The sequence below is a fragment of the Oncorhynchus kisutch genome, linkage group LG5 (assembly GCF_002021735.2).
Source record: "Oncorhynchus kisutch isolate 150728-3 linkage group LG5, Okis_V2, whole genome shotgun sequence".
In the NCBI taxonomy this organism is placed as follows: Eukaryota; Metazoa; Chordata; class Actinopteri; order Salmoniformes; family Salmonidae; genus Oncorhynchus; species Oncorhynchus kisutch.
The window spans coordinates 25,328,804-25,355,677 of NC_034178.2; the positions used below are offsets into that span (position 1 = coordinate 25,328,804).

Consider the following 26,874-nt stretch of genomic DNA (forward strand, 5'->3'; position numbering starts at 1 on the left):
TCAATTCTAACAGGGTTAGAGTCAGTGCCATTTCAATTCAGTCAATTCAATGAATGAATTAAAACTCAACTCATGAATTGAGTTGAAAAATGAACATTGTTTTTCTAGGTGGACTCGCTTTTCAATTCATGAATCAAATATCAATGCATTTCCTGAATTGACTGAAACTGAGCGGAAACAAAAATCGAGCCCCAACCAAATTGTTACCTGCCCAGCCATTACAGGTAATTACTAGATTCACCTCAGTTGATGACACAGCCCAAATAAACACCAAACCACCAAGTGTCAAAAATACTGTGACAGGTTGTGACCTTACTTTATATACTTTTCTACCACTGTCAAAGCTGGAACAGTCTCCTACCTCTCCTCGCCAGCCTTCCTTCCTTCTACTATAAACTGCCACACTTGCAAAAAACCCAGAGGAAAATGTGAGAGGGGAATGCAATGAATGAAAAATAAATAAATCTATTTGAGACTGGCAGAAGCTCCTGTTTTTAAAATAATAAGATGTAGCTGTTCTGAGTTCTAACCGTCACTGTCTCAACCCCAGTATTCTGTGGCCTCTATGGCAACTGAGCCTCATCATGATGAAGGAAGACAGTTGACAGCGCAGCCAGGTTGACTCCACCATCCGCTACAGCCGCTAAACTTAACTCAGAGAGAGAGAGAGAGAGAGAATGTGGGGGGCGGAGAGAAAGGGAGTGAGAGGGAGAGAGAGAAAAGGAGCATGAGAATGGAAGAGAGAGAGAGAGGAGACAGAAGGAGTGAGACAAAGGGAGAGATAAAGGGAGAAAGAGTGCTCAGCTCCTCACTGTAGAGTCAGCTCTGCTGCTCAGAGATCCTGTTGCAAGTAGTGAGACTTGTTGAATTGTTGACTTTCTATTCAGAGGACAATTCACACTGGGGCTGTAGTGCACTACATAGGGAGCCATTTGGAATGCAGGCTGGGTCTCATACAGGTAGATGATGTTGTGGGTGGCAGGCAGCATTCATACTGTACCAACAACGGTGTTTTTGTCATTAAATCCTCATCAAAACTGGACTCATCTGGGACTCACCTAGGGGTGGTTATTATAGAGTACCCAGGGAGTTGACCTGCTCCTCAGAGAGAGAGAGGGGGGAGACAAAGGTGAAAGAGAAGAGGGAGAAAGAGATGAGAAACAGGGGAGGGAGAGAACGGCGCAAGAGGGAAAGAGGCTAGCTAGAACAGCCTGCCAGTGTGGTTAGAAGTGCTGCCTTCCTGCCTAACTGTCACCAATTTGTTCCTAGCCATGGGGGACATCCAGGGGATGGTGAGGTGATGGCAACTAAGAGTCCTCCTCAGCCCAGATAATGAGCCTTGAGTGTGTGTGTGTGTGTGTGTGTGTGTGTGTGTGTGTGTGTGTGTGTGTGTGTGTGTGTGTGTGTGTTTGTGTGAGTCAGACAGGGCTGCTGGTTTCCCTTTTCCCCTGACCTATGAAACCTTAAGGGGAAGCAATAGTGTGAGAACCTCCTGAAGACCTGACCTGGTAGAACAGGGGATATAACCAAAATGTTTTAGGGTTGAGCAGAAGAAGCCTGCAAATTTTTTTAAAATGTTTGTGCAGACAAAGTCATCAACATTATCTGTGGTAATCACAACTGTTGTGCATGTGCAAGCTGAATATGTACAGGGCCATTGACATGAATGAAGTATATATTTTATAAAAAGAAGATATTTAAGGGCATTTTTATGAGAAAAGTTTCTTTTTAAACAGGTTGCAGCTCTGGAGGCTATTTGAACAGTCTTGGTTAAATGAATGAGGTTTTAATAAATGCTGTTCGCTGTGTAAAGCTCTTGATAGTACCATCATTGCATCCATAAAGGACGGAAACAGAATGATTTGTAGTTCAGGAGCGCCACTGCGTGGCTCTTGGTGGTATTTGACTGTGGGCACATGCTTTCATTTAAGAGCAGCCATATATCATGCATATTATAATCATGGCTGTATTTCTTGACAATGTTTTTATTACATGTCTGTCCTTTAGCAGACTCTTATCCAGAGCTACTTACAGTCAGAATAAAATGTTTATGACAACATGCACTGTACTGCAATAAAAACCAAACATAGAAAAACATAGTACTCCAATCAATTCAAAAAAATATTTCACATATAATTCTATGGAAGGCTACAAATATCCCAGTAAATCCTTACTTCATATAGGACAAGAACTTGCATTGGACACAACAGTACTGCTTAGCTAATTACAAACTGGAACCCAAACTGGTTTGCTGTTTAACAGAGCATATGCATTTCCAGGCTAAATGACAAGGGGGAGAGTTAAGAGAAGGTAACCTAAATATTTCTGCTGATTAATTCACCTAGCACTAGGAACAGAAAAGAACATGGCTACTCAACTAACAGTAAGACCAGTCAGTGGAGGTGAGTGATCAGCTTTTTTTACAAACCTTCCCTGTCGAGAACCTTCACAGCACAAAGAGATGCTGACTGACCCAACCAACCTGTGTCCACAACTCCTATTCCTAAAAAATATTTAGACCATTCATTAGAACCTTCAGAACATTCTGAACTTCAAGGTAGGGTTTAGAATAGATTCTAGTATCATTCAGTCAGTGATAATCAAACTTCATCTGGTCCCACTGGTTCAATATGATTGTAAATAAATATATCTAAGACAGATGGCCCTTTTGTTGTCTTTTTATTTATGGTCATGAGTGGATGAATTTCAACTCAATTTGTATTTATAAAATAAATGATAAACCTGTAACAGTGAATTCATATTTCTTTCTTTCATATTTTGTTCCAATAATTCAGACAGACATGGCGCTTTACTTACTTCTGTTACAAAAAAAGGAAGCAGGAGCTAAGGTGAAACACAATGGCCTGAAAACACAATGACAACTGCATAGAATCTTAAAACATATATTGAGGACCAACTACTGTACTTTAGTTTGTAAAGGAAAACAAATATGGATATTTACAGCAGTGGAGGCTCCTCGGAGTAAGGGGAGGAGCATCCGCAAAGAATTTAATCAAAATACAAATAATGAAACAAAGTTAACCGTTTTACATAAAACTATGCTAAATATATTTGTCACCAAACAATTAATTAATACACAGTTTTGCAATGGTCTACAATACCCTCAGCAGCACTCTGTAGGGTGGCATCATGGTGTAGCCAGACGACAGCTAGCATCTGTCCTTCTCTGGTTATATTGACTTCAATGCAAAACCTAGGAGGCTCATGTCTCTCACCCCCTTCCATAGACTTACACAGTGATTATGACGACTTCCGGAAGGTGTCCTTCAACCTATCAGAGCTCTTGCAGCATGAACTGACATGTCCACCCAATCAAAGGATCAGAGAATAAATCTAGTACTGAAAGCATAAGCTACTGCAGTGCATATAATGTGGTGAGTAGAGAAAGACAAGAGTTGAACAGTTTGAGCAAATTCTTATCTTAAAAAATGAAGGAGAAGCAAGAGAGAGAAAGAGTTAGCTATATTTGGTTGTATTATTTTAAACATTCACTTAGCTAGATGAATGCAGCTAGCCAGTTTAGCCTACTCAAACAGAAATGGATGCTACGTTAGCTAGCTGGCTATGGCTATCCAACACTGGAACTCTTCCAAGTTAAAGTAAGATTTTGTTTTTATTCATTTATTGCCACAGGGTCCCACCGGTGTAACTGCTAAACTGCTTTCTGACTGAACTGCATGATTGTAGCTAGCGGGTTGAATAACACGTTAGTTCTAGTAGGTAGGTTTACTATTACATGACAACAATGTAGGCTGTGTGTAGTGGTTAGCGGTCATGATATGAAGGTTTGGCAAGTTTTATTTTTTTGCCTGGTCACAGGCAGCTGTGTTGTGCACTGAAGTGAACAGGTGAGAGGAGGAGAGCGCATAGGTAGTTTGAGAAGGAATTATATACACACCGCATTCGGAAAGTATTCAGACCCCTTGACTTTTTACACATTTTGTTACATTACAGCCTTACATGCTCACCATAAATGTACACATACATGTTATACAATCATTGCATCCACACTGCTTACGAGCGTCTGCGTAGCCAGGCGTTGAAGTAGAACTTGGTTCTATTTGTGACGCTCAACACGCTGCAAGACCTGCCTCTCCCATCTCCTCATTGGTTTTTAGGTGCATATACCCACGTGGGTGATGTCCAGAATTCAGTTGGTTGAGGTAATGCACCTTAAAGTTGGTTGCCAACTGCCATATAAAGTTTGAAGAAAAAGAAGACTGAAGGACGGAGAGATGACTAGAAACAAATTCAGTTTACAGTTTAATCTGTGGATTCATTGTCGGAGTAGAGGACCTTGTGCATTTCAGGTAAAATAACAACCCAATGTTTATATCTCAGTACATATTTGCTAGCAACAGCAAGGTAGTTAGCTAAATTGCCATAAAATGTTAAATGTTTTTCGACCTGTCCCAAAATGTATATAATTGGTTCATAGTTTAATTAGATATTTCAACCTGCGTGACCTGATTGCATCTGGTGTGGGTGGACAAAATCAATTAGTCTAGTCAGCATGTTATTCTAAAATTGATTATATATATTTATTTCACACAATACCCCATAATGACAAAGCAAAAACAGGTTTTTAGAATGCATTCACAAGTATTTAAAACACTTTGCTATGAGACTCAAAATTGAGCTCAAGTGCATCCTGATTCAATTGATCATCGTTGAGATGTTTATACATCTTGATTAGAGTCCACCTGTGGTAGTTTCAATTGATTGGACAAGATTTTGTCCCACATTTGACAGTGCATGTCAGAGCAAAAACCAAGACATTAGGTCAAAAGTAATTGTCCGTATAGCTCCGAGACAGGATTGTATCAATGCACAGATCTGAGGAAGGGTACCAAACAATTCTGCAGCATTGAAGGTCCCTAAGAACACAGCGGCCTCAATCATTATTAAATGGAAGAAGTTTGGAACCACCAAGACTCTTCATAGAGCTGGCTGCCCGGCCAAACTGAGCAATCGGGGGAGAAGGGCCTTGGTCAGAGAGGTGACCAAGAACCTGATGTTCACTCTGACAGAGCTCCAGAGGTCCCCTGTGGAGATGGGAGAACCTTCCAGAAGGACAACCATCTCTGCAGCACTCAGGCTTTTATGGTAGAGTGGCCAGACGGAAGCCACTCCTCAGTAAAAGGCACATGACAGCCCACTTGGAGTTAGGCAAAAGGCACTTCTGAAATTTAACTCTAGCAACTGATTTATGATGGTCATGTCTCGGACTGAGTTGCTGTTTCTGTGCAGGGAGGTATCAGGGTTCGGGTATGGATAATTATGAGAGGATCCTTGTTTTAGGGGCCAGAACCTGGTTTCCACACAATGAGCACATCTTTACAGCAGATTTCTTTTTAATACAAATCCTAACCCTCAACCCAACCCCCAAAGATCAGCCATCGTTATTGCTCTATATTTTCCCTATTAATACATTTTGAATAAAGTAATATCCTGATTGGTGATTGACCCTGTCTCTCCTCATTATTGATTAGAATTTCCACGACAGATGTCAGACTGGGGCGAAGGTTCACCTTCCAACAGGACAGTGACCCTAAGCACACAGCCAAGACAACGCAGGAGTGGCGTCAAGAGAAGTCTCTGAATGTCCTTGAGTGGTCCAGACAGAAACCGGACTTAAACCTGATCGAACATCTCTGGAGACCTGAAAATAGTGGTCATACCCAAGAAGACTCGAGACGGTAATCTCTGCCAAAGGTGCTTCAACAAAGTACTGAGTAAAGAGTCTGAATACTTATGTAAATGTGATCAGTTTTTTTATTTTTAATACATTTGCAAAAAAAAAAATCTAAAAACCTGCTTTTGCTTTGTCATTATGGCATAGTGTGTGTAGATTGACGAGGCAAAAAATAATTTATCCATTTTAGAAGGCTGTAACGTAACAAAATGAGGAAAAAGTAAAGGGGTGTGAAAACTATACAATGAGCAAAGTGATATTGCCGTTTTTATATGGCTGCTATGAAAGTGAATTGTGTTTGCGTGTGATCAGGGGTGTATTCATTCCACCGATTCTGTTGAAAAACATTTCTTAAATGGAATGGGGATAAACATACCTGAATTTGTCCAATAGAAACTCTCGTTTGCAACTGTTTGACTAATGATTACACCCTAGATCAGCTAGATGCAGGCACGAGAGTTCACGGCAGTATGAATGTATTACAGTCTCACCTTGATTACAAAAAATTATCTTGATGAAAGTTCACAATGTAAACTTCTCATAAGATAGGTTGTAGTAATCTCATGATGGGTACAGGGACATTTTTAGTATATTGTAGTAGCCTAAACCCATCACTGTTACATTGAACTGGGTGAATGAAATATGAATGACAGTCATCCAAAATGCTGCAATAGAAATAAGGCCATGCTCATAAGAAATACATTTTTAAAATCATCCTCCCTCATCTTAAACGGCACAGACCGCCACTGATCTACAGGTGGGTTAAAAGTCAGCCTCGGTTGGTTCTGTTTTTATCTCCTGCAGAAATTCTAGGGATGGTTGGAAGAATTTGTCACACTATTCCCTCTTGATTCCAGAAATGGTAATGGTCATATTTGGAAAGTCTCAGTTATCAAAGTTAGTGGAGGTTGGGGTCTCAGCCACTCAGTGTGTAGGTGAGTTGGGTGTCTTGAAGAGGCCACTCTTTCGGAGGTATCGTACAAGAAGAGGCACTGATATCACAGTGATGCTGATACGGAGCGGAGCAAACAGCTTGTGGATGGCGTACGCCAGGACAAACGTACTGGTACCCGCCGCCAACTTGGACTGAACCAGAGATTCACTGAATCCTATCTTGTACAGGATAGCAGCCATGTCGATCCCACTGTGGAGAGGAACACACATACCAGAGGGAGCCATATAACTTTAGCATTCGACAGGATTTCAACATGGTTCTCAAAGCAATTGTAGGATCTTGCTAACTTGTACCTCAAAGACGCAGATAATTGAAAGCCTTCATGAAGACAAACTATTAAGTAATAAAATGTATCAAACCTGTTTCTAATGGTTCATCCCATTAGAATGCTGCTCTACACTTATCTTCTAACTACGTCTAAAATGGCTCCCTATTCCCTACATGGTGCACTGCAATGTACTAACAGAGCACTATAGGGAACATGGTGCCATTTCATAATGTCCCCATGTCTCTCCCACAACAATTATGCGGTGTGTTAGTGAACTGTAGCACTGGGCGGGCCAGGAGGGCGTTGAATCCAAGAGCCATTACAGCAATAAAGGGAGATCTGTGAGTTGGCTGATAATCTGGACTCAATCCCTCTGGTATTCAGCCTACTGTCAATCAAGCCATGTCAACTAGGAAGACAAATGTAATGTTTTTGTATATGTAACAAATACTGCTGAAGTCTTGCAACATACAGTACCTGGACACAGCGAGGTAGAACATGCCCAGAGACATGAGGGACATGCATATGTGGAAGGAGACTCCTACAGCTCCGTACACCTTAAAGATCTTCTTCAGCTGCTGGGTCTTGCTAGGATTGTCCTCCTCAGGCTCCGGTACCTCGGGCTCCTCAGGGCCTTTGGCTGAGGCCTGCTTTGGAGTCTGGTCCTGGTCGGGTCAGAGAGAGATATAATTTTGTGTTTATCCTTTAATTAAACTCAGGGAAGTCACATTGAGATTTACAAGTTTTCAAGTGAGCCCTGGACAAGGAAGATCAATACTGGTAATACATATAAAAGTTCAATTCCAAAAGTATTAATGAAATGTACAGTTGAAGTCAGAAGTTTACAAACACTTAGGTTGGAGTCATTAAAACTTGTTTTTCAACCACTCCACAAATTTCTTGTTAACAAACTATAGTTTCGGCAAGTCGGATAGGACATCTACTTCGTGCATGACACAATACATTTTTCCAACAATTGTTTACATACAGATTATTTCACTGTATCACAATTCCAGTGGGTGGGAAGTTTACATACATTAAGTTGGCTGTTTATTTAAACAGCTTGGAAAATTCCCAAAAATTATGTAATGGCATTAGAAGCTTCTAATAGGCTAATTGACATAATTTGAGTCAATTGGAGGTGTACCTGTGGATGTATTTCAAGGCCTACCTTCAAACTCAGAGCCTCTTTGCTTGACATCATGGGAAATTGTAGACCTCCAGAAGTTTGGTTCATCCTTGGGAGCAATTTCCAAATGCCTGAAGATACCACGTTCATCTGTACAAACAATAGTATGCAAGCATAAACACCATGGGACCACGCAGCCGTCATAACACTCAGGAAGGAAACGCGTTCTGTCTCCTAGAGATGAACATACTTTGGTGCGAAAAGTGCAAATCAATCCCAGAACAACAGCAAAGGACCTTGTGAAGATGCTGGAGGAAAACGGTACAAAAGTATCTATATCCACAGTATAACAAGCCCTATATCGACATAACCTGAAAGGCCGCTCAGCAAGGAAGAAGCCACTGCTCCAAAACCACCATAAAAAAGCCAGACTACGGTTTGCAACTGGGGACAAAGATCGTACTTTTTGGAGAAATGTCCTCTGGTCTGATGAAACAGAAATAGAAATGTTTGGCCATAGGACGGACTGGTGCACTTCACAAAATAGCATCATGAGGGAGGAAAATTATGTGGATATATTGAAGAAACATCTCAAGACATCAGTCAGAAAGTTAAAGCTTAGTCACAAATGGGTCTTCCAAATGGACAATGACCCCAAGCATACTTCCAAAGTTGTGGCAAAATGGCTTAAGGACAAGAAAGTCAAGTTATTGGAGTGGCCATCACAAAGCCCCGACCTCAATCCTATATTACATTTGTGGGCAGAACTGAAAAAGCGTGTGCGAGCAAGGAGGCCTACAAACCTGACTCAGTTACACCAGCTGTCAGGGGGAATGGGCCATAATTCTCCCAACTTATTGTGGGAAGCTTGTGGAAGGCTACCAGAAACGTTTGACCCAAGTTAAACTATTTGAAGGCAATGCTACCAAATACTAATTGAGTGTATGTAAACTGCTGACCCACTGGGAATGTGATGAAAGAAAGAAAGGCTGAAATAAATCATTCTGTCAACTATTATTCTGATATTTCACATTCTTAAAATAAAGTGGTGATCCTAACTGACCTAAGACAGGGAATTTTTACTAGGATTAAATGTCAGGAATTATGAAAAAGTTTAAATGTATTTGGCTAAGGTAAACTTCAGACTACAACTGTATATGTATCATACATAGCCAATATGTTGAATAACAAAACCACAACATCCTTCCCAACCATTCATTAAACCTGGGGGTCCTGACCGAGCCTGGACACACTCCTCATTCAAGGGTACTGCAAACTATTGAATACTGAATCAGTGTACTACTGAGTCAGCTAATTAGATGGAGTCTGCCTGGAAAAGTGTTGTGTTATTCATGTAATCTACTGGGGGGGAAGAAAGAGAGAACGAGAGTGAGAGAGCGAGAGCTGGTGCTCCACTCACGAGACATGACGCAGGGCTGTGATTACTCTTTGTCTGTGACCCTGGGCCACAGACACACTCAGATAAATAGGAGGGGAGATTAGACACATTATCTGTAGGATAATTACATGTACAGCGGCATGCAGGGCATGGGGAGAACACACACACACACACACTTACAAAGATTACATATAGTAGGGACAGTAGAGCGTCAATCTGTATTATTGGCATGGAATACAGAGGTATTATAGGATAGACATAGTGACTGAAAAGAGCTTCTAAACATGAGAACTGGGATTGCTCACCTCAAACTGAACGAAGAGTTTTTCTTCAATGAGTCGGACGCGAGGGATATACTGTTGACACCCGACCAGGCCACAATGCCCGTGATTCGCTGGAGAAGGAAACTTAGATTTCGAGGCAAAAGATCAGGGTGCCTTGTGAGGACCAAGGCGACCAGTGGCTAATCCCTGTTCAGGATGACTGTGTGATCACGCTCTCCGCAGCTGGCATGAGTAAGACCTTTAAACAGGTCAACATTCACAAGGCCGCAGGGCCAGATTGATAACCAGGACATGTACTCCAAGCATTCGCTGACCAACTGGCAAGTGTCTTCACTGACATTTTCAAACTCTCCCTGTCTGAGTCTGTAATACCAACATGTTTCATAGTCCCTGTGCCCAAGAACACGAAGGTAACCTGCCTAAATGACTACCGACCCGTAGCACTCACACTCACGTCTGTAGCCATGAAATTCTTTGAAAGGCTGGTCATGGCTCACATCAACACCATTATCCCAGAAACCAAGGCTTTATCGTTGTTTTTTTACAGAAATGTTTGGCGATCGACTAGGAATTCCTTGGCGATCGACCAGTCGACGGTTGGTGAATTCAATCTCGTGCTTGTGGTGGTTAATTTCTGTATTATCAAATGAGGAGAGACAAACTTATCACACAAGTCAGAGTTATACTTAAACTGAATCTTTATTAGTGCGAGCACTGCAATAGTGATGGCTGGTCGACGAACCACCCTCAGATGGTTCGTTGAGGGCCATGACACAAAGGCTACTAAAATCTTTAATAGCAAAGATCCACCACCCCCTAGTCAACATAACAAACAGATGTGTAGAACGGGTCACAAGGTGAGACTTGATAGATGAGAAAGGAATATCCCGCAGCAAGATAGCATTTGCTACAAATTCTGTTCTTATCGTTCAGCTTGGCCCCTAATACGAGACTCCGATCTCATTCCTGGTACTTCACAGCACAAAAACACAAACTCATTCTATGGCATGAATCCATTGTCAGCTCCAGATACTCCCATTTCAAGTAAAACCCCTTCATGACCACATGCCTGGACAAGCTCACTGAGGGGAGTGAGCCTCTAGGTCAGGTCATACACTATCACAAGATAAGTGCAACATCAGATGTGACATACAATGAATGGTTCCAGACACTACCCCACACATCTGGTCTCAAACCTGATCTCTTCCCCAAAGCCAAAGTAGGGAGTGACTGGCGCACAGACATTGTGGAGACAAGTAATTGGTTCCCCATTAATCAGAACATCCCTTCAGATGGTTTTAGAATAGGTAAAGACACATTCACATATGAAGACAATGTTCCCTCCTGTCGTCTTCTCTTTCTGATATTCTGCATAGCACCAGGGACATGTGAAAAACAAGCCTGACCTCTCCCATCTCTGGGCCCCAAGTGACTGAGCCCCAGCTGAGGGAGGCATTGCAACTGCAAACACCAGAGTCCAAAGGGATACATTCAAATAACAATAACATATGCAGATAAGACATCTTAATTATCTATGTTACCTAACTAATTCTGATTCTTCCGCCACATGCTTCTCTCTGTGGGCTGATATTTCTGCACGGCAGTCTTGGGGCTACTGAGCGCGCATGCAGCTTAGAGGGTACATTGGGTGTCACCTATGATATGACACATTGAGTTATTGAGCTACAGTAAGTGAACTAACACATGGTAACAGAATAGCATCGTGGTTCTATGATCTATACAGAAAAACAATTATGAATGCCATCCTCTTCAGGTGATGTTTCCTGAAGAGGTATACAAACGTAAAAACCTCCTTTGCATGTTCGGGTATTATTCTACACACTGGCTCTTTTTCAAATGAACTCGGCACCCAAACAAGACCAAATTAGGTTGGTCCCCGGACCAAATCTGTACCAATCATAGACTTGTTTCACAAGTTTGGACATCACACACAGTACAGCACAGTAAAGTAGAGCATGGCAGAGTTCAGGACAGTAAATTATACTGTACTATACTCTAGTGTGTTTTACTGTAATAAACTGTGTATTGTACTGACATATCCTCTACTTTTCCTTTTTCCTTTTCCTGTACTGTCCAAACTTGTGAAACAGACATCTATGATTGGACTCACCAAATTTGACATTGACATTAAATTGACATTAACTGGAGGGAGGGGGGCGAGAAGAGAGAGAGAGCGCGCGAGAAGAGAGAGAGCGCGCGAGAAGAGAGAGAGCGCGCGAGAAGAGAGAGCGCGCGAGAAGAGAGAGCGCGCGAGAAGAGAGAGCGCGCGAGAAGAGAGAGAGCGCGAGAAGAGAGAAGAGAGAGAGCGCGAGAAGAGAGCGCGAGAAGAGAGAGAGAGCGAGCGTGAGAAGAGAGAGAGAGAGAGAGCGAGCGAGCGCGAGAAGAGAGAGAGCGAGAAGAGAGAGAGCGAGCACGAGAAGAGAGAGAGAGCGAGCGCGAGAAGAGAGAGAGCGCGAGAAGAGAGAAGAGAGAGAGCGCGAGAAGAGAGAGAGAGCGAGCGCGAGAAGAGAGAGAGAGAGAGAGAGAGCGAGCGAGCGCGAGAAGAGAGAGCGCGAGAAGAGAGAGCGAGGAGAGAGAGCGCGAGAAGAGAGAGCGAGGAGAGAGAGCGCGAGAAGAGAGAGCGAGGAGAGAGAGCGAGGAGAGAGAGAGCGCGCGAGAAGAGAGAGAGCGCGCGAGAAGAGAGAGAGCGCGCGAGAAGAGAGAGAGCGCCAGAAGAGAGAGAGCGCGAGAAGAGAGAGAGCGCCAGAAGAGAGAGAGCGCGAGAAGAGAGAGAGAGAGCGCGAGAAGAGAGAGAGAGAGCGCGAGAAGAGAGAGCGAGAGCGCGAGAAGAGAGAGCGAGCGAGCGCGAGAAGAGAGAGCGAGCGCGAGAAGAGAGAGAGAGAGAGCGAGCGCGAGAAGAGAGAGCGAGCGCGAGAAGAGAGAGAGAGAGAGCGAGCGCGAGAAGAGAGAGAGAGCGAGCGCGAGGAGAGAGAGAGCGAGCGCGAGAAGAGAGAGAGCGAGCGCGAGAAGAGAGAGAGCGAGCGCGAGAAGAGAGAGAGCGAGCGCGAGAAGAGAGAGAGCGAGCGCGAGAAGAGAGAGAGCGAGCGCGAGAAGAGAGAGAGCGAGCGCGAGAAGAGAGAGAGCGAGCGCGAGAAGAGAGCGAGAGAGCGCGAGAAGAGAGCGAGAGAGCGCGAGAAGAGAGCGAGAGAGCGCGAGAAGAGAGCGAGAGAGCGCGAGAAGAGAGCGAGAGAGCGCGAGAAGAGAGCGAGAGAGCGCGAGAAGAGAGAGAGAGCGCGAGAAGAGAGAGAGAGCGCGAGAAGAGAGAGAGAGAGCGCGAGAAGAGAGAGAGAGAGCGCGAGAAGAGAGAGAGAGAGCGCGAGAAGAGAGAGAGAGAGCGCGAGAAGAGAGAGAGAGAGCGCGAGAAGAGAGAGAGAGAGCGCGAGAAGAGAGAGAGAGAGCGCGAGAAGAGAGAGAGAGAGCGCGAGAAGAGAGAGAGAGAGCGCGAGAAGAGAGAGAGAGAGCGCGAGAAGAGAGAGAGAGAGCGCGAGAAGAGAGAGAGAGAGCGCGAGAAGAGAGAGAGAGAGCGCGAGAAGAGAGAGAGAGAGCGCGAGAAGAGAGAGAGAGAGCGCGAGAAGAGAGAGAGAGAGCGCGAGAAGAGAGAGAGAGAGCGCGAGAAGAGAGAGAGAGAGCGCGAGAAGAGAGAGAGAGAGCGCGAGAAGAGAGAGAGAGAGCGCGAGAAGAGAGAGAGAGAGCGCGAGAAGAGAGAGAGAGAGCGCGAGAAGAGAGAGAGAGCGCGAGAAGAGAGAGAGAGCGCGAGAAGAGAGAGAGAGCGCGAGAAGAGAGAGAGAGAGCGAGAGAAGAGAGAGAGAGAGCGAGAGAAGAGAGAGAGAGAGCGAGAGAAGAGAGAGAGAGAGCGCGAGAAGAGAGAGAGAGAGCGCGAGAAGAGAGAGAGAGAGCGCGAGAAGAGAGAGAGAGCACGAGGAGAGAGAGCGCGAGAAGAGAGAGCGCGAGAAGAGAGAGAGAGAGCGCGAGAAGAGAGAGAGAGAGAGCGAGCGCGAGAAGAGAGAGAGAGCGAGCGCGAGGAGAGAGAGAGCGAGCGCGAGAAGAGAGAGAGCGAGCGCGAGAAGAGAGAGAGCGAGCGCGAGAAGAGAGAGAGCGAGCGCGAGAAGAGAGAGAGCGAGCGCGAGAAGAGAGAGAGCGAGCGCGAGAAGAGAGAGAGCGAGCGCGAGAAGAGAGAGAGCGAGCGCGAGAAGAGAGCGAGAGAGCGCAGAAGAGAGCGAGAGAGCGCGAGAAGAGAGCGAGAGAGCGCGAGAAGAGAGCGAGAGAGCGCGAGAAGAGAGCGAGAGAGCGCGAGAAGAGAGCGAGAGAGCGCGAGAAGAGAGAGAGAGAGCGCGAGAAGAGAGAGAGAGAGCGCGAGAAGAGAGAGAGAGCGCGAGAAGAGAGAGAGAGAGCGCGAGAAGAGAGAGAGAGAGCGCGAGAAGAGAGAGAGAGAGCGCGAGAAGAGAGAGAGAGAGCGCGAGAAGAGAGAGAGAGAGCGCGAGAAGAGAGAGAGAGAGCGCGAGAAGAGAGAGAGAGAGCGCGAGAAGAGAGAGAGAGAGCGCGAGAAGAGAGAGAGAGAGCGCGAGAAGAGAGAGAGAGAGCGCGAGAAGAGAGAGAGAGAGCGCGAGAAGAGAGAGAGAGAGCGCGAGAAGAGAGAGAGAGAGCGCGAGAAGAGAGAGAGAGAGCGCGAGAAGAGAGAGAGAGAGCGCGAGAAGAGAGAGAGAAGAGAGAGAGAGCGCGAGAAGAGAGAGAGAGCGCGAGAAGAGAGAGAGAGCGCGAGAAGAGAGAGAGAGCGCGAGAAGAGAGAGAGAGCGCGAGAAGAGAGAGAGAGCGCGAGAAGAGAGAGAGAGCGCGAGAAGAGAGAGAGAGAGCGAGAGAAGAGAGAGAGAGAGCGAGAGAAGAGAGAGAGAGAGCGAGAGAAGAGAGAGAGAGAGCGCGAGAAGAGAGAGAGAGAGCGCGAGAAGAGAGAGAGAGAGCGCGAGAAGAGAGAGAGAGCACGAGGAGAGAGAGCGCGAGAAGAGAGAGCGCGAGAAGAGAGAGAGAGAGCGCGAGAAGAGAGAGAGAGCGCGAGAAGAGAGAGAGAGCGCGAGAAGAGAGAGAGAGAGCGCGAGAAGAGAGAGAGAGAGCGCGAGAAGAGAGAGAGAGAGCGCGAGAAGAGAGAGAGAGAGAGCGAGAAGAGAGAGAGAGAGAGAGCGAGAAGAGCGAGAGAGCGAGAAGAGCGAGAGAGCGAGAAGAGCGAGAGAGCGAGAAGAGCGAGAGAGCGAGAAGAGAGAGAGAGCGAGAAGAGAGAGAGAGCGAGAAGAGAGAGAGAGCGAGAAGAGAGAGAGAGCGAGAAGAGAGAGAGAGCGAGAAGAGAGAGAGAGCGAAGAGAGAGAGAGCGAGAAGAGAGAGAGCGAGAAGAGAGAGAGAGCGAGAAGAGACACAGGTGTGAGTGTTGACGAGGACAAGGCTGGAGATCACTGTTATACTGATTGAGTTTGAATAACTAACTGGAATCTTCAAAAGGAGGGTGGTGCTTAGAATCAGTGTTGTTCCTCTGTCAACCATGGTTACCTGCAAGGAAACACGCGCTGTCATCAGTGCTTTGCACAAAAAGGGCTTCACAGGCAAGGATATTGCTGCCAGGTAAGATTGCACCTAAATCAACCAAATATCGGATCATCAAGAACTTCAAGGAGAGCGGTTCAAATGTTGTGAAGAAGGCTTCAGGGCAACCAAGAAAGTCAAGCAAGCGCCAGAACTGTCTCCTAAAGTTAATTCAGCTGCGGAATCGGTGCACCACCAGTACAGAGCTTGCTCAGGAATGGCAGTAGGCAGTTGTGAGTGCATCTGCACACATGGTGAGGTGAAGAATTTTGGAGGATGGCCTGGTGTCAAGAAGGGCAGCAAAGAAGCCACTTTTCTCTCCAGGAAAAACATCAGGGACAGACTGATATTCTGCAAAAGGTACAGGGATTGGACTGCTGAGGACTGGGGTAAAGTCATTTTCTCTGCTGAATCCCCTTTCCGGTTGTTTGGGCATCCGGAAAAAAGCTTGTCCGGAGAAGACAAGGTGAGCGCTACCCTGAGTCCTGTGTCATGCCAACAGTAAAGCATCCTGAGACCATTATTGCTTCTCAACCCAGGGAGTGAGCTCACTCACAATTTTGCCTAAGAATGCAGCCATGAATAAAGAATGGTACCAACACATCCTCCTAGAGCAACTTCTCTCAACCATCCAGGAACAGTTTGGTGATGAACAATGCCTTTTCCAGTATCATAGAGCACCTTGACATAAGACAAAAGCGATAACTAAGTGGCTCGGGGAACAAAACATCGATATGTTGGGTCCATGGCCAGGAAACACCCCAGACCTTAATCCCATTGAGAACTTGTGGTCAATCCTCAAGAGGCAGCTGGACAAACAAAAACCCACAGATTCTGACAAACACCAAGCATTGATTGTGCAAGAATAGGCTGCCATCAGTCAGGATGTGGCCCAGAAGTTAATTGACAGTATGCCAGGGCGGATTGCAGAGGTCTTGAAAAAGAAGGGTCAACACTACAAATATTGACTCTTTGCATCAACTTCATGTAATTGTCAATAAAAGCCTTTGACACTTATGAAATGCTTGTAATTATACTTCAGTATTCCATAGTAACATCTGACAAAAATATCTAAAGACACTGAAGCAGCAAACTTTGTGAAAATGAATGTGTCATTCAAAACTTTTGGCCACGACTGTACATTTGAAGTCAGAAGTTCACATACACCTTAGCCAAATGCATTTAAACTCAGTTTTTCACAATTCCTGACATTTAATCCCAGTAAAAATTCACTGTTTTAGGTCAGATAGGATCACCACTTCATTTTAAGAATGTGAAACGTCAGAATAATAGTTAGAATTATTTATTTCAGCTTTTTTTTCTTTCATCACCTTCCCAGTGGGTCAGAAGTTTACATACACTCAATTGGTATTTGGTAGCATTGCCTTTAAATTGTTTAACATCTTCTTCTTGGTTTGTTGTCTTCCTGTATTGAACACAGATAGACCCGTCTACAATTTGATTGATTATTAACGTTTAAAAATACCTGAAGTTGTATTACAAAAGTAATTTGAAATATTTTGGAAAAGTTTATAGGCACAAATTACAAGCTGTGTTTTTCTATCAAACGGGCCCCCAAAAAATTGACATTTTGGATATATATGGACGGAATTTATCGAACAAAAGGACCAATTGTCATGTTTATGGGACATATTGGAGTGCCAATAAAAGAAGCTTGTCAAAGGTAAGGCATATTGTATACACTGCTTAAAAAAATAAAGGGAACACTTAAAAAACACAATGTAACACCAAGTCAATCACACTTCTGTGAAATCAAACTGTCCACCTAGGAAGCAACACTGATTGACAATACATTTCACATGCTGTTGTGCAAATGGAATAGACAACAGGTGGAAATTATAGACAATTAGCAAGACACCCCCAATAAAGGAGTGGTTCTGCAGGTGGTGACCACAGACAACTTCTCAGTTCCTATGCTTCCTGGCTGATGTTTTGGTCACTTTTGAATGCTGGCGGTGCTTTCACTCTAGTGGTAGCATGAGACGGAGTCTACAACCCACACAAGTGGCTCAGGTAGTGCAGCTCATCCAGGATGGCACATCAATGCGAGCTGTGGCAAGAAGGTTTACGGTGTCTGTCAGCGTAGTGTCCAGAGCATGGAGGCGCTACCAGGAGACAGGCCAGTACATCAGGAGACGTGGAGGAGGCCGTAGGAGGGCAACAACCCAGCAGCAGGACCGCTACCTCTGCCTTTGTGCAAGGAGGAGCAGGAGGAGCACTGCCAGAGCCCTGCAAAATGACCTCCAGCAGGCCACAAATGTGCATGTGTCTGCTCAAACGGTCAGAAACAGACTCCATGAGGGTGGTATGAGGGCCCAACATCCACAGGTGGTGGTTGTGCTTACAGCCCAACACCGTGCAGGACGTTTGGCATTTGCAAGAGAACACCAAGATTGGCAAATTCGCCACTGGCACCCTGTGCTCTTCACAGATGAAAGCAGGTTCACACTGAGCACATGTGACAGACGTGACAGAGTCTGGAGACGCCGTGGAGAACGTTCTGCTGCCTGCAACATCCTCCAGCATGATCGGTTTGGAGGTGGGTCAGTCATGGTATGGGGTGGCATTTCGTTGGGGGGCCGCACAGCCCTCCATGTGCTCGCCAGAGGTAGCCTGACTGCCATTAGGTACCGAGATGAGATCCTCAGACCCCTTATGAGACCATATGCTGGTGCGGTTGGCCCTGGGTTCCTCCTAATGCAAGACAATGCGGCTCATGTGGCTGGAGTGTGTCAGCAGTTCCTGCAAGAGGAAGGCATTGATGCTATGGACTGGCCCGGCGTTCCCCAGACCTGAATCCAATTGAGCACATCTGGGACATCATGTCTCGCTCCATCCACCAACGCCACGTTGCGCCACAGACTGTCCAGGAGTTGGCGGATGCTTTAGTCCAGGTCTGGGAGGAGATCCCTCAGGAGACCATCCGCCACCTCATCAGGAGCATGCCCAGGCGGTGTAGGGAGGTCATACAGGCACGTGGAGGTCACACACACTACTGAGCCTCATTTTGACTTGTTTTAAGGACATTACATCAAAGTTGGATCAGCCTGTAGTGTGATTTTCCACTTTAATTTTGAGTGACTCCAAATCTAATGGGTTGATAAATTTGATTTCCATTGATAATTTCTGTGTGATTTTCTTGTCAGCACATTTAACTATGTAAAGAAAAAAAGTATTTAATAAGAATATTTAATTCATTCAGATCTAGGATGTGTTATTTTAGTGTTCCCTTTATTTGTTTGAGCAGTGTATTTTATTTCTGCGTTTTGTGTAGCGCATGCAGGGTTGAAATATGCTACTCTCTACTTTGTTTACTGTTGTGCTATCATCAGAAAGTAGCTTCTTATGCTTTCGCCGAAAAGCCTTTTTAAAACCTGACATGTTGGCTGGATTCACAACGAGTGTAGCTTTAATTTCATATCTTACATGTGTGATTTAATGAAAGTTTGATTTTTATATCATTTTACTTGAATTTGCCGCGATGCATTTTCCCTGGCTCTTGGCCAAGTGAGACGCAAGCTTCCCTATACCTTAAGAAGTTAACTTGGGTCAAACGTAGCCTTCCACAAGCTTCCCACAATAACTTGGGCGATTTTTGGCCCATTCCTCCTGACAGAGCTGGTGTAACTGAGTCAAATTTGTAGGCCTACTTGCTCGCACACGCTTTGTCAGTTCTGCCCACAAGTTTTCTATAGGCTAGAGGTCAGGGCTTTGTGATGGCCACTCCAATACCTTGACTTTGTTGTCTTTAAGACATTTTAACACAACTTTGGAAGTATGCTTGGGGTCATTGTCCATCTGGAAGACACATTTGCGGCCAAGCTTTAACCTTTCTAGCGCAGGGGTTCCGCTAGCGGAACAACATACCGCTGAAAAGGCAACCGCGCAAGATTCCAAAATATCTTTTAGAAATATGTAACTTTCACACATTAACAAAAAAGCAAAAAAAAGCAAATGAAAGATAAACATCTTAATCTACCCATCGTGTCTGATTTTAAAAATGCTTTACAGCTAAAGCACAACATACGTTAGATCACCACCAAGTCGAAAAAACACAGCCATTTTTCCAGCCAAAGGTAGGAGCCACAAAAAGCAGAAAAATAGATAAGTAATCACTAACCTTTGATGATCTTCATCAGATGACACTCATATGACATGTTACACAATACATGTATGTTTTGTTCGATTATGTGCATATCTATATCCCAAAATCTCAGTTTACATTGGCGCCTTACGTGCAGTGATGTTTTGATTCCAAAACATCCAGTGATTTTGCAGAAATACTAATAATAAACATTGATAAAAGATACTAGTGTTATTCACAGAATTAAAGATAGACTTCTCCTTAATGCAACCGCTGTGTCAGATTTTTTTTTAAACTTTACGGAAAGCATAATCTGAGAACGTCGCTCAATACCCAAAACAGCCAGAGGAATAGCCGCCATTTTGGAATACACAAAGTTAGAAACAACACCATAAATATTCACTTACCTTTGATGATCATCAGGAGGCACTCCCAGGAATCCAGGTTCGACAATAAATGACTGATTTGTTCCATAAAGTTCCATCATTTATGTCCAAATAGCCACTTGTTGTTAGCGTGTTCAGCCCAGTAATCCATCTTCATGAGGTGCGAGCATTTCATCCAGACAAAAACTAGAAAGGTTCCATTACAGTCCTTTAGAAACATGTCAAACGATGTATGGAATCAATCGTTAGGATTGACATCAATAATGTTCCAACCGGAGAATTCCTTTGTCTTCAGAAAAAGCACTGGAACGCGAGGTAACTCTGTCGGTAGCGCACGTCATGAGACCAAGGCTCTCTGCCATACCACTGACTCAAAGAGGTCTCATGAGCCCCTCCTTTATAGTAGAATCCTCATTCAAGTTTTAAAGATGGTTGACATCTAGTGGAAGCCTGAGGAAGTTCAAGCTCATCCATATCTCAATGTGTACTCGGTAGGTCAAGCTTTGAAAAACTACAAACCTCAGATGTCCCACTTCCTGGTTGGATTTATCTCAGGTTTTCGCCTGCCATATGAGTTCTGTTATACTCACAGACATCCTTCAAACTGTTTTAGAAACTTCAGAGTGCTTTCTATCCAATACTAATAATAATATGCATATTATAGCATCTGGGACAGAGTAGGAGGCAGTTCACTCGGAATGCTATTCATCCAAAAGTGAAAATGCTGCCCCCTATCCCAAAAAGGTTAACTTCCTAACTGATGTCATGAGATGTTGCTTCAATATATCCACAATTTCCCTTCCTCATGATGCCATCTATTTTGTGAAGTGCACCAGTCCCTCCTGCAGAAAAGCACCCCCACAACATGAATCTGCCACCACCGTGCTTCATGGTTGGGATGGTGTTCTTCGTCTTGCAAGCGTCCCACTTTTTCCTCCAAACATAACAATGGTCACTATGGCCAAACAGTTCAAATTTAGCTTAGTCAGACCAGAGGACATTTCTCCAAAAAGTACGCTCTTCGTCCCAATGTGCAGTTGCAAACTGTAGTCTGGCTTCTTCCTTGCTGAGCGGCCTTTCAGGTTATGTCGATATAGGACTTGTTTTACTGTGGATATAGACACATTTGTACCGGTTTCCTCCAGCATCTTCACAAAGGCCTTTGCTGTTGTTTTGGGATTGATTTGCACTTTTCACACCAAAGTACGTTCATCTCTAGGAGACAGAACACATCTCCTTCCTGAGCGATACGACGGCAGCGTGGTCCCATGATGTTTATACTTGTGTCCTACTTTTTGTACAGATGAACGTGGCACCTTCAGGCATTTGGAAATTGCTCCCAAGGATGATCCAGACTTGTGGAGGTCTAAATATCTTTTCTGAGGTCTTGGCTGATTTCTTTAGATTTTCCCATGATGTCAAGCAAAGAGGTACCGAGTTTGAAGGTAGGCCTTGAAATACATCCACAGGTACACCTCCAATTGACTCAAATTATGTCAATTAGCCTATCAGAAGCTTCTAAAGCCATGACATCATTTTCTGGAATTTTCCAAGCTGTTTAAAGGCAAAGTCAACTTAGTGTATGTAAACTTCTGACCCAAATGAATTGTGATACAGTGAATTATAAGTGAAATAAGCTGTCTATAAACAAATTGTTGGACAAAATACTTGTGTCACGCACAAAGTAGATGTCCTAACCGACTTGCCAAAACTAGTTTGTGAACAAGAAATTTGTGGAGTGGTTTAAAAACTAGTTTTAATGATTCCAACCTAACCCAGAACCCAAACCGCACGTGCGTGACTGTGCATACATGTATTTTGTCACCCGACACCAAACGCAGGTTACAATATAAAAAATAAACTCTGAACCGATTACATTAATTTGGGGACAGGTTCGAAAAGCATTTAACATGTATGGCAATTTAGCTAGCTAGCTTGCACTTGCTAGCTAATTTGTCCTATTTAGATAGCTTGCTGTTGCTAGCTAATTTGTCCTGGGATATTAACATTGAGTTGTTATTTTACGTGAAATGCACAAGGTCCTCTACTCTGACAATTAATCCACACATAAAATGTACAACCGTATCGTTTCTAGTCATCTCTCCTCCTTCCAGGCTTTTTCTTCTATGGACTTTATATTGCGATTGGCAACTTTCATAAATTAGGTGCATTTCCGCCACCGACCTCATTCGTCTTTCAGTCACCCATGTGGGTATAACCAATGAGGAAATGGCACGTGGGTACATGCTTCTATAAACCAATGAGGAGATGGGAAAGGCAGGACTTTCAGCCCAATCTACGTCAGAAATAGAACGGACTTCTATTTTAGCCCTTGGTAACGCAGACGCTCGTTGGCGTGTGCGAGCAGTGTGGGTGCAATAATTGAATAATATAGTTTTTTAAATTTATTTTGCAAAGCTCGTGCATGCAACGCGAGCGGTGTAGTCAGCCTGTAAGTGTATGTACACTTCCGACTTCAACTGTATATGAAGCAGGCAAATAAGCATCCAGTTCCTGTTCGATTGAATGTTAGAATGGGCAAAACGAGTGCGCCGGTTCCATTATTTCCGAAATGGCCGGCATCTTGGGATTTTCACACACAAGAGTGCCCAGGATTTATCGAGAATGCGTTGACAAACAAAAAACATCCAGCCAGCAGCAGTGTGGTTAAAAACTGCTAGTTGAGAGGTCAAAGGATAAATGACAAGAATCGTGCAAGCTAACAGGCAGGCGGCACAGTACAACAGTTGTGTGCAGAACGGCATCACAGAATGTCGGTCCTTGAACACAGATGGGTTATTGCAGCATACGACCGACCCGGGTTTCACGCCTATCAGCTAAAAAAACAAGAAGAAGCGGCTGCAGTGGCACACGATCACCAACACTGGACAATTGTGTGGAAAAACATTGCCTGGCCCGATTGTGTCATGGCAGTCAGGATCTGGCATAAGCAGCATGAGTCCATGGCCCCATCCTGCCTGGTGTCAACGGTACAGGCTTGTGGCGATGGTGTAATCGTGTGGGGAATGTTTTCCTGGCACACCTTGATTCATTGATACCAATTGAGCAACGGTTGAACGCCACATATTGTAGATAGAATCCATGCCCGAGGAATTCAGGGTGTTCTGGAGGCAAAGGGAGATCCGACCCAGTACTACATGGGTGTACCTAATAAAATATGTAAATATATAAATGGGAGAGAGAGTGTGTGAGAGAGAATAGTCTATGGAATGGTTTATGGAAACAAGGTACTTCAGGTGGTATTGGCAGAAGTGGTTTAACTTAACAGAAGTCCTAGCGGTTATTTGTGGTGATGCCTGCCCACTTGCCCTTCAGCACAGGCATCATGACCCCCAGCACGGCCTGTACATTGCAATGTAAGTATGCCCCCAATGCAAAAGTGTAATACAGCCACAGTAGGAATTCAGATTGTTTTACTTTGAGCAAATTAACCAATTATCTTTTGTTGAATTTATATAACAGTCCAACTGTGGCATGATTCCGCAATTGCTGTCTGCTGATTTTGTGCTTCCAGTGCAATTGGAATGTATTCAGACCCCTTGACTTGTTCCACATTTTGTTGCGTTACAGCCTTATAAAACTTCAATCTACACACAATACCCCATAATGACAAAGTGAACATAGGTTTAGAAATGGATGCTCAGCACATCCGGTTTCCATCAACCATTCTTGAGAGGTTTCTAAAACTTGATTGATTGGAGTCCACCAGTAGTAAATTCAATAGATTGGACATGATTTGGAAAAGGCACACCTGTCTATAGAAGGTCCCACTGTTGACAGTGCATGTTAGAGCAAAAACCAAGCCATGAGGTCGAAGGAATTGTCTGCAGTGCCCCCCGAGACAGGATTGTGTCGAGGCACAGATCTGGGGAAGGGTACCAAAAAATGTCTGCTGCATTGAAAGTCTCAAAAACACAGTGGCCTCAATCGTTCTTAAATGGAAGACGATTGGAACCAGCAAGACTCTTCCTAGAGCTGGATGCCCGGCCAGACGGAGCAATCGGGGAAGAAGGGCCTTGGTCAGGGAGGTGACAAAGAATGTGATGGTCACTGATGTAACGGATGTGAAACGGTGACCTCACTTGCTCTGAGACCTTGAAGTAGTGGTTCCCCTTGCTCTGCAAGGGCCGCGGCTTTTGTGGAGCGATGGGTAACGATGCTTCGAGGGTGACTGTTGATGTGTGCAGAGAGCCCCTGGTTCGCGCCCGGGTATGGGCGAGGGGACGGTTTAAAAAGTATACTGTTACACTGACAGAACAATCCAGAAGGACAACCATCTCTGCAGCTCTCCACCAAAATCAGGCCTTTATGGTAGAGTGGCTAGACAGAAGCCACTCCTCAGTAAAAGGCACATGACAGCCCACTTGGAGTTTCCAAAAGGCACCTAAAGACTGACCATGTGAAACAAGATTCTCTGGTCTATGGAAATCAAGATTGAACCCGTCTGGATGTCAAGCGTCCAACAAGAGGAAACCTGGCACCATCCCTACGGTGAAGCATGGTGGCAGCATCATGCTGTGGGAATGTTTTTTCAGCGGCAGGGGCTGCATCTTTCACTCAGGATTGAGGGAAAGATGAACAGAGCAAATTAGAGAGAGATCCTTGATGAAAACCTGCTCCAGAGCGCTCAAGACCTCAAACTGGGGGAAAGGTTCACCTTCCAACAGGACAACGACCCTTAGCACACAGCCAAGACAATGCTGGAGTGGCTTCGGGACAAGTCTCCGAATGTCCTTGAGTGGCCCAGACAGAGCCCAGACTTAAACCCGAAAATAGCTGTGCAGCAACGCTCCCCATCTAACATCTAACATGACAAGAGCTTGAGAGGATCTGCAGAGAAGAATGGGAGAAACTCCCCAATACAGGTGTGCCAAGCTTGTAGTGTCATACCCAAAAGACTTGAGGCTGTAATCGCTGCCAAAGATGCTTCAACAACATACTGAGTAAAGTGTCTGAATACTTATTTAAATGTGATTTCATTTTTTTTTTTATTGTGCACATTTGATAAAAACCTGTTTTTGCTTTGTCCTTATGGCCTAGTGTGTAGATTGATGAGGAAAAAACAATTTAATACATTTTAGAATAAGGCTGTAATGTAACAAATTGAGAAAAAAGTCAAGGGACCTGAATACTTTCCGAAGGCACGGTATACTGTAGCAAGAAAGTAATACTAAGTGTATGTTGTGTAGTAAGCTGTTGGTATTCCAGCCTAATAATTTAGTCCCTTTACCACTCTTAATTTTACCTATTGTTCTGACTTTGCATTTCTGTAAAACAGGTTATAGGCTATCATTTAACATTGTAAAAACTTCCATTGTCTGCCTATATGCCCCCTTTATTTATCCTACGGTTCTGACTTGGTGTACGAGGGGAATACTGTAAGAATGGCCCATGTTCTGAATTCTGTTGCTGTACATTTCAAAAGTGTTTAACAAATAATTATTGACGATGTCTGTCCTAGGTCGTTCATTAATGTCTTAATCGAAATTATCTGCTTGTCATCCCCTTATGCCAAAGTTTGTAGAAATTACATTTGTTTAAGCAAGTCAGCCATATCAGCTATCTTTTTTTTAAAGGCAGTAAATGAGGCTGAATTATCTGTTTTGCTGCAGACAAGGCTCCTCTGATAGCCAGGTGTAGCGGTGGTAAGGTGTTGGGACAGCTTTATGTAGGCCCTAACAGATTGTGGGCACCGTTTTCACCATTATAGTGCAATTATGGTATTGTTTAGTGTTGTGTAGTAGATTTGCAGGCATGCATCTCGCCCAAAATAATGTTTGCCCCACCAAGATTTACATTCTAAAATGTCCACTTAGTACTTTACTACATTGGCATGATTGATGGTCAAACTTTGTTCATTTAAATTCGATCACATGGGTTAAACAAATACCATTCAAAGTTTAATTTACCACTTTGTGATCTGCGGGCGAGTCCTCCACCAGTTTGGGAGCAACAGCAACCGAGGAAAAAGGTCTCATTTGCACAGTCATTGTGGGATATAATCGATGATTGCAGACATTGGCGCCAGACGTAAACACAGATTCAAGTGCATCTACGTATTGTTTCTTCTGCCAGCTTTGGCCTCCATTCGTCCGATAAAGAGTTGAGCTAGTGACGTTATGTGTACGGCTGAATAAGCTTTTACCATTACTTTTGTTGGAGAGATTTAAAGAAAAATAATTTACTCGAGTTAATTGTTGCTGATGCGTGATAATGAAACGAACAGAGTCCCGGTTCTTGACGGAAAACATATCATTCTCCCTTTTTTCTCGCTTTCCTTCAGGCGAAAGTGCCACAAAATATCCACAAAAAGCTCGGGAGCATTTGAATGCATGGATGTTACGTAATGGCAAAGTGCAGGTAACGTCAACTACCGTTAGTCTGTTCGTTTTAAATTGTGCCGCTGCCCCTGTCGTGGAGTTGAAACCCTGCTCCAAAGCCTTCGCCGACAGCCTCGCTCCTCGACACACAAACATGTCTCTCAAACTACAAACAAAGCACGGACTGTAAAACTGATTAATTAAAAATAAAACTAACGTTTGTTGAGGACGCTCATAAAATTCAATATCAACTGCTGTCCATCTCGCGCTTCTGATCGCGCTCCACCAATAACGAGCCCGCATGTAGGTGAACGCTGTAATAATAAGGGAGATATTTTACGCTGGAACGGGTTAAAAAGGCCCCGTCACGTTATCAGTCGAAAGCGGGGAGGGAGGAGTGCCCTTCTCAAACAGTGGCGGTTCTAGACCTGCATTAGCAGGCAAAATACCATGTTCATAATCATGATCGTTGCCACTGTCTAATAACAGATGTAAAAAAGAAAGAAAGATTGAAATCATTTTTACATAACTAATTTTTGCTTACTCTACATTTAGGGGGGCCACAAGGGGGTCAAAATTGTTGTCACAGTCCCCCAGACCCGCTATTGTTCTCAAATTTAACAGTAATTTGCGCTGCTCGGTCATTTTGTCAGCAAGGCAGCAGGT

At 44.3% G+C, this 26,874-nt stretch overlaps 1 protein-coding gene across 2 annotated transcripts; it reads right to left on the reverse strand.

The window, feature by feature from the left end:
- Positions 1 to 2,662: 2,662 nt before the first annotated feature.
- fam210b (family with sequence similarity 210 member B) lies at positions 2,663 to 26,547 on the reverse strand. Of its 2 annotated transcripts, XM_020482834.2 has the most exons (4): positions 25,798 to 26,547; positions 8,111 to 8,218; positions 7,417 to 7,604; positions 2,663 to 6,860 (listed from the first exon to the last, which is right to left on the reverse strand). In XM_020482834.2, the coding sequence occupies exons 1-4, from the start codon at positions 26,509 to 26,511 to the stop codon at positions 6,641 to 6,643; spliced, it is 1,230 nt and encodes a 409-aa protein (XP_020338423.1). In that variant the 5' UTR covers positions 26,512 to 26,547; the 3' UTR covers positions 2,663 to 6,640. The 2 variants fall into 2 exon arrangements, with proteins under 2 accessions (XP_020338423.1, XP_020338424.1); XM_020482835.2 differs by lacking the exon at positions 8,111 to 8,218 and having other exon boundaries at positions 5,785 to 6,860; positions 25,798 to 26,538.
- Between the last annotated feature and the right edge of the window lie 327 nt (positions 26,548 to 26,874).

What these genes read in the sequence shown, in the direction of transcription:
- fam210b (XM_020482834.2), bottom strand. Translation starts at nt 26,511, where the DNA reads ATGCGGGCTCGTTATTGGTGGAGCGCGATCAGAAGCGCGAGATGGACA. An exon ending in AAGAGGCTCTGAGTTTGAAG is followed by an intron (nt 7,605 to 8,110) that starts GTAGGCCTTGAA and finishes TGACCCGACCAG; the next exon opens with GACCAGACTCCAAAGCAGGC. An exon ending in TTCTACCTCGCTGTGTCCAG is followed by an intron (nt 6,861 to 7,416) that starts GTACTGTATGTT and finishes TCCTCTCCACAG; the next exon opens with TGGGATCGACATGGCTGCTA.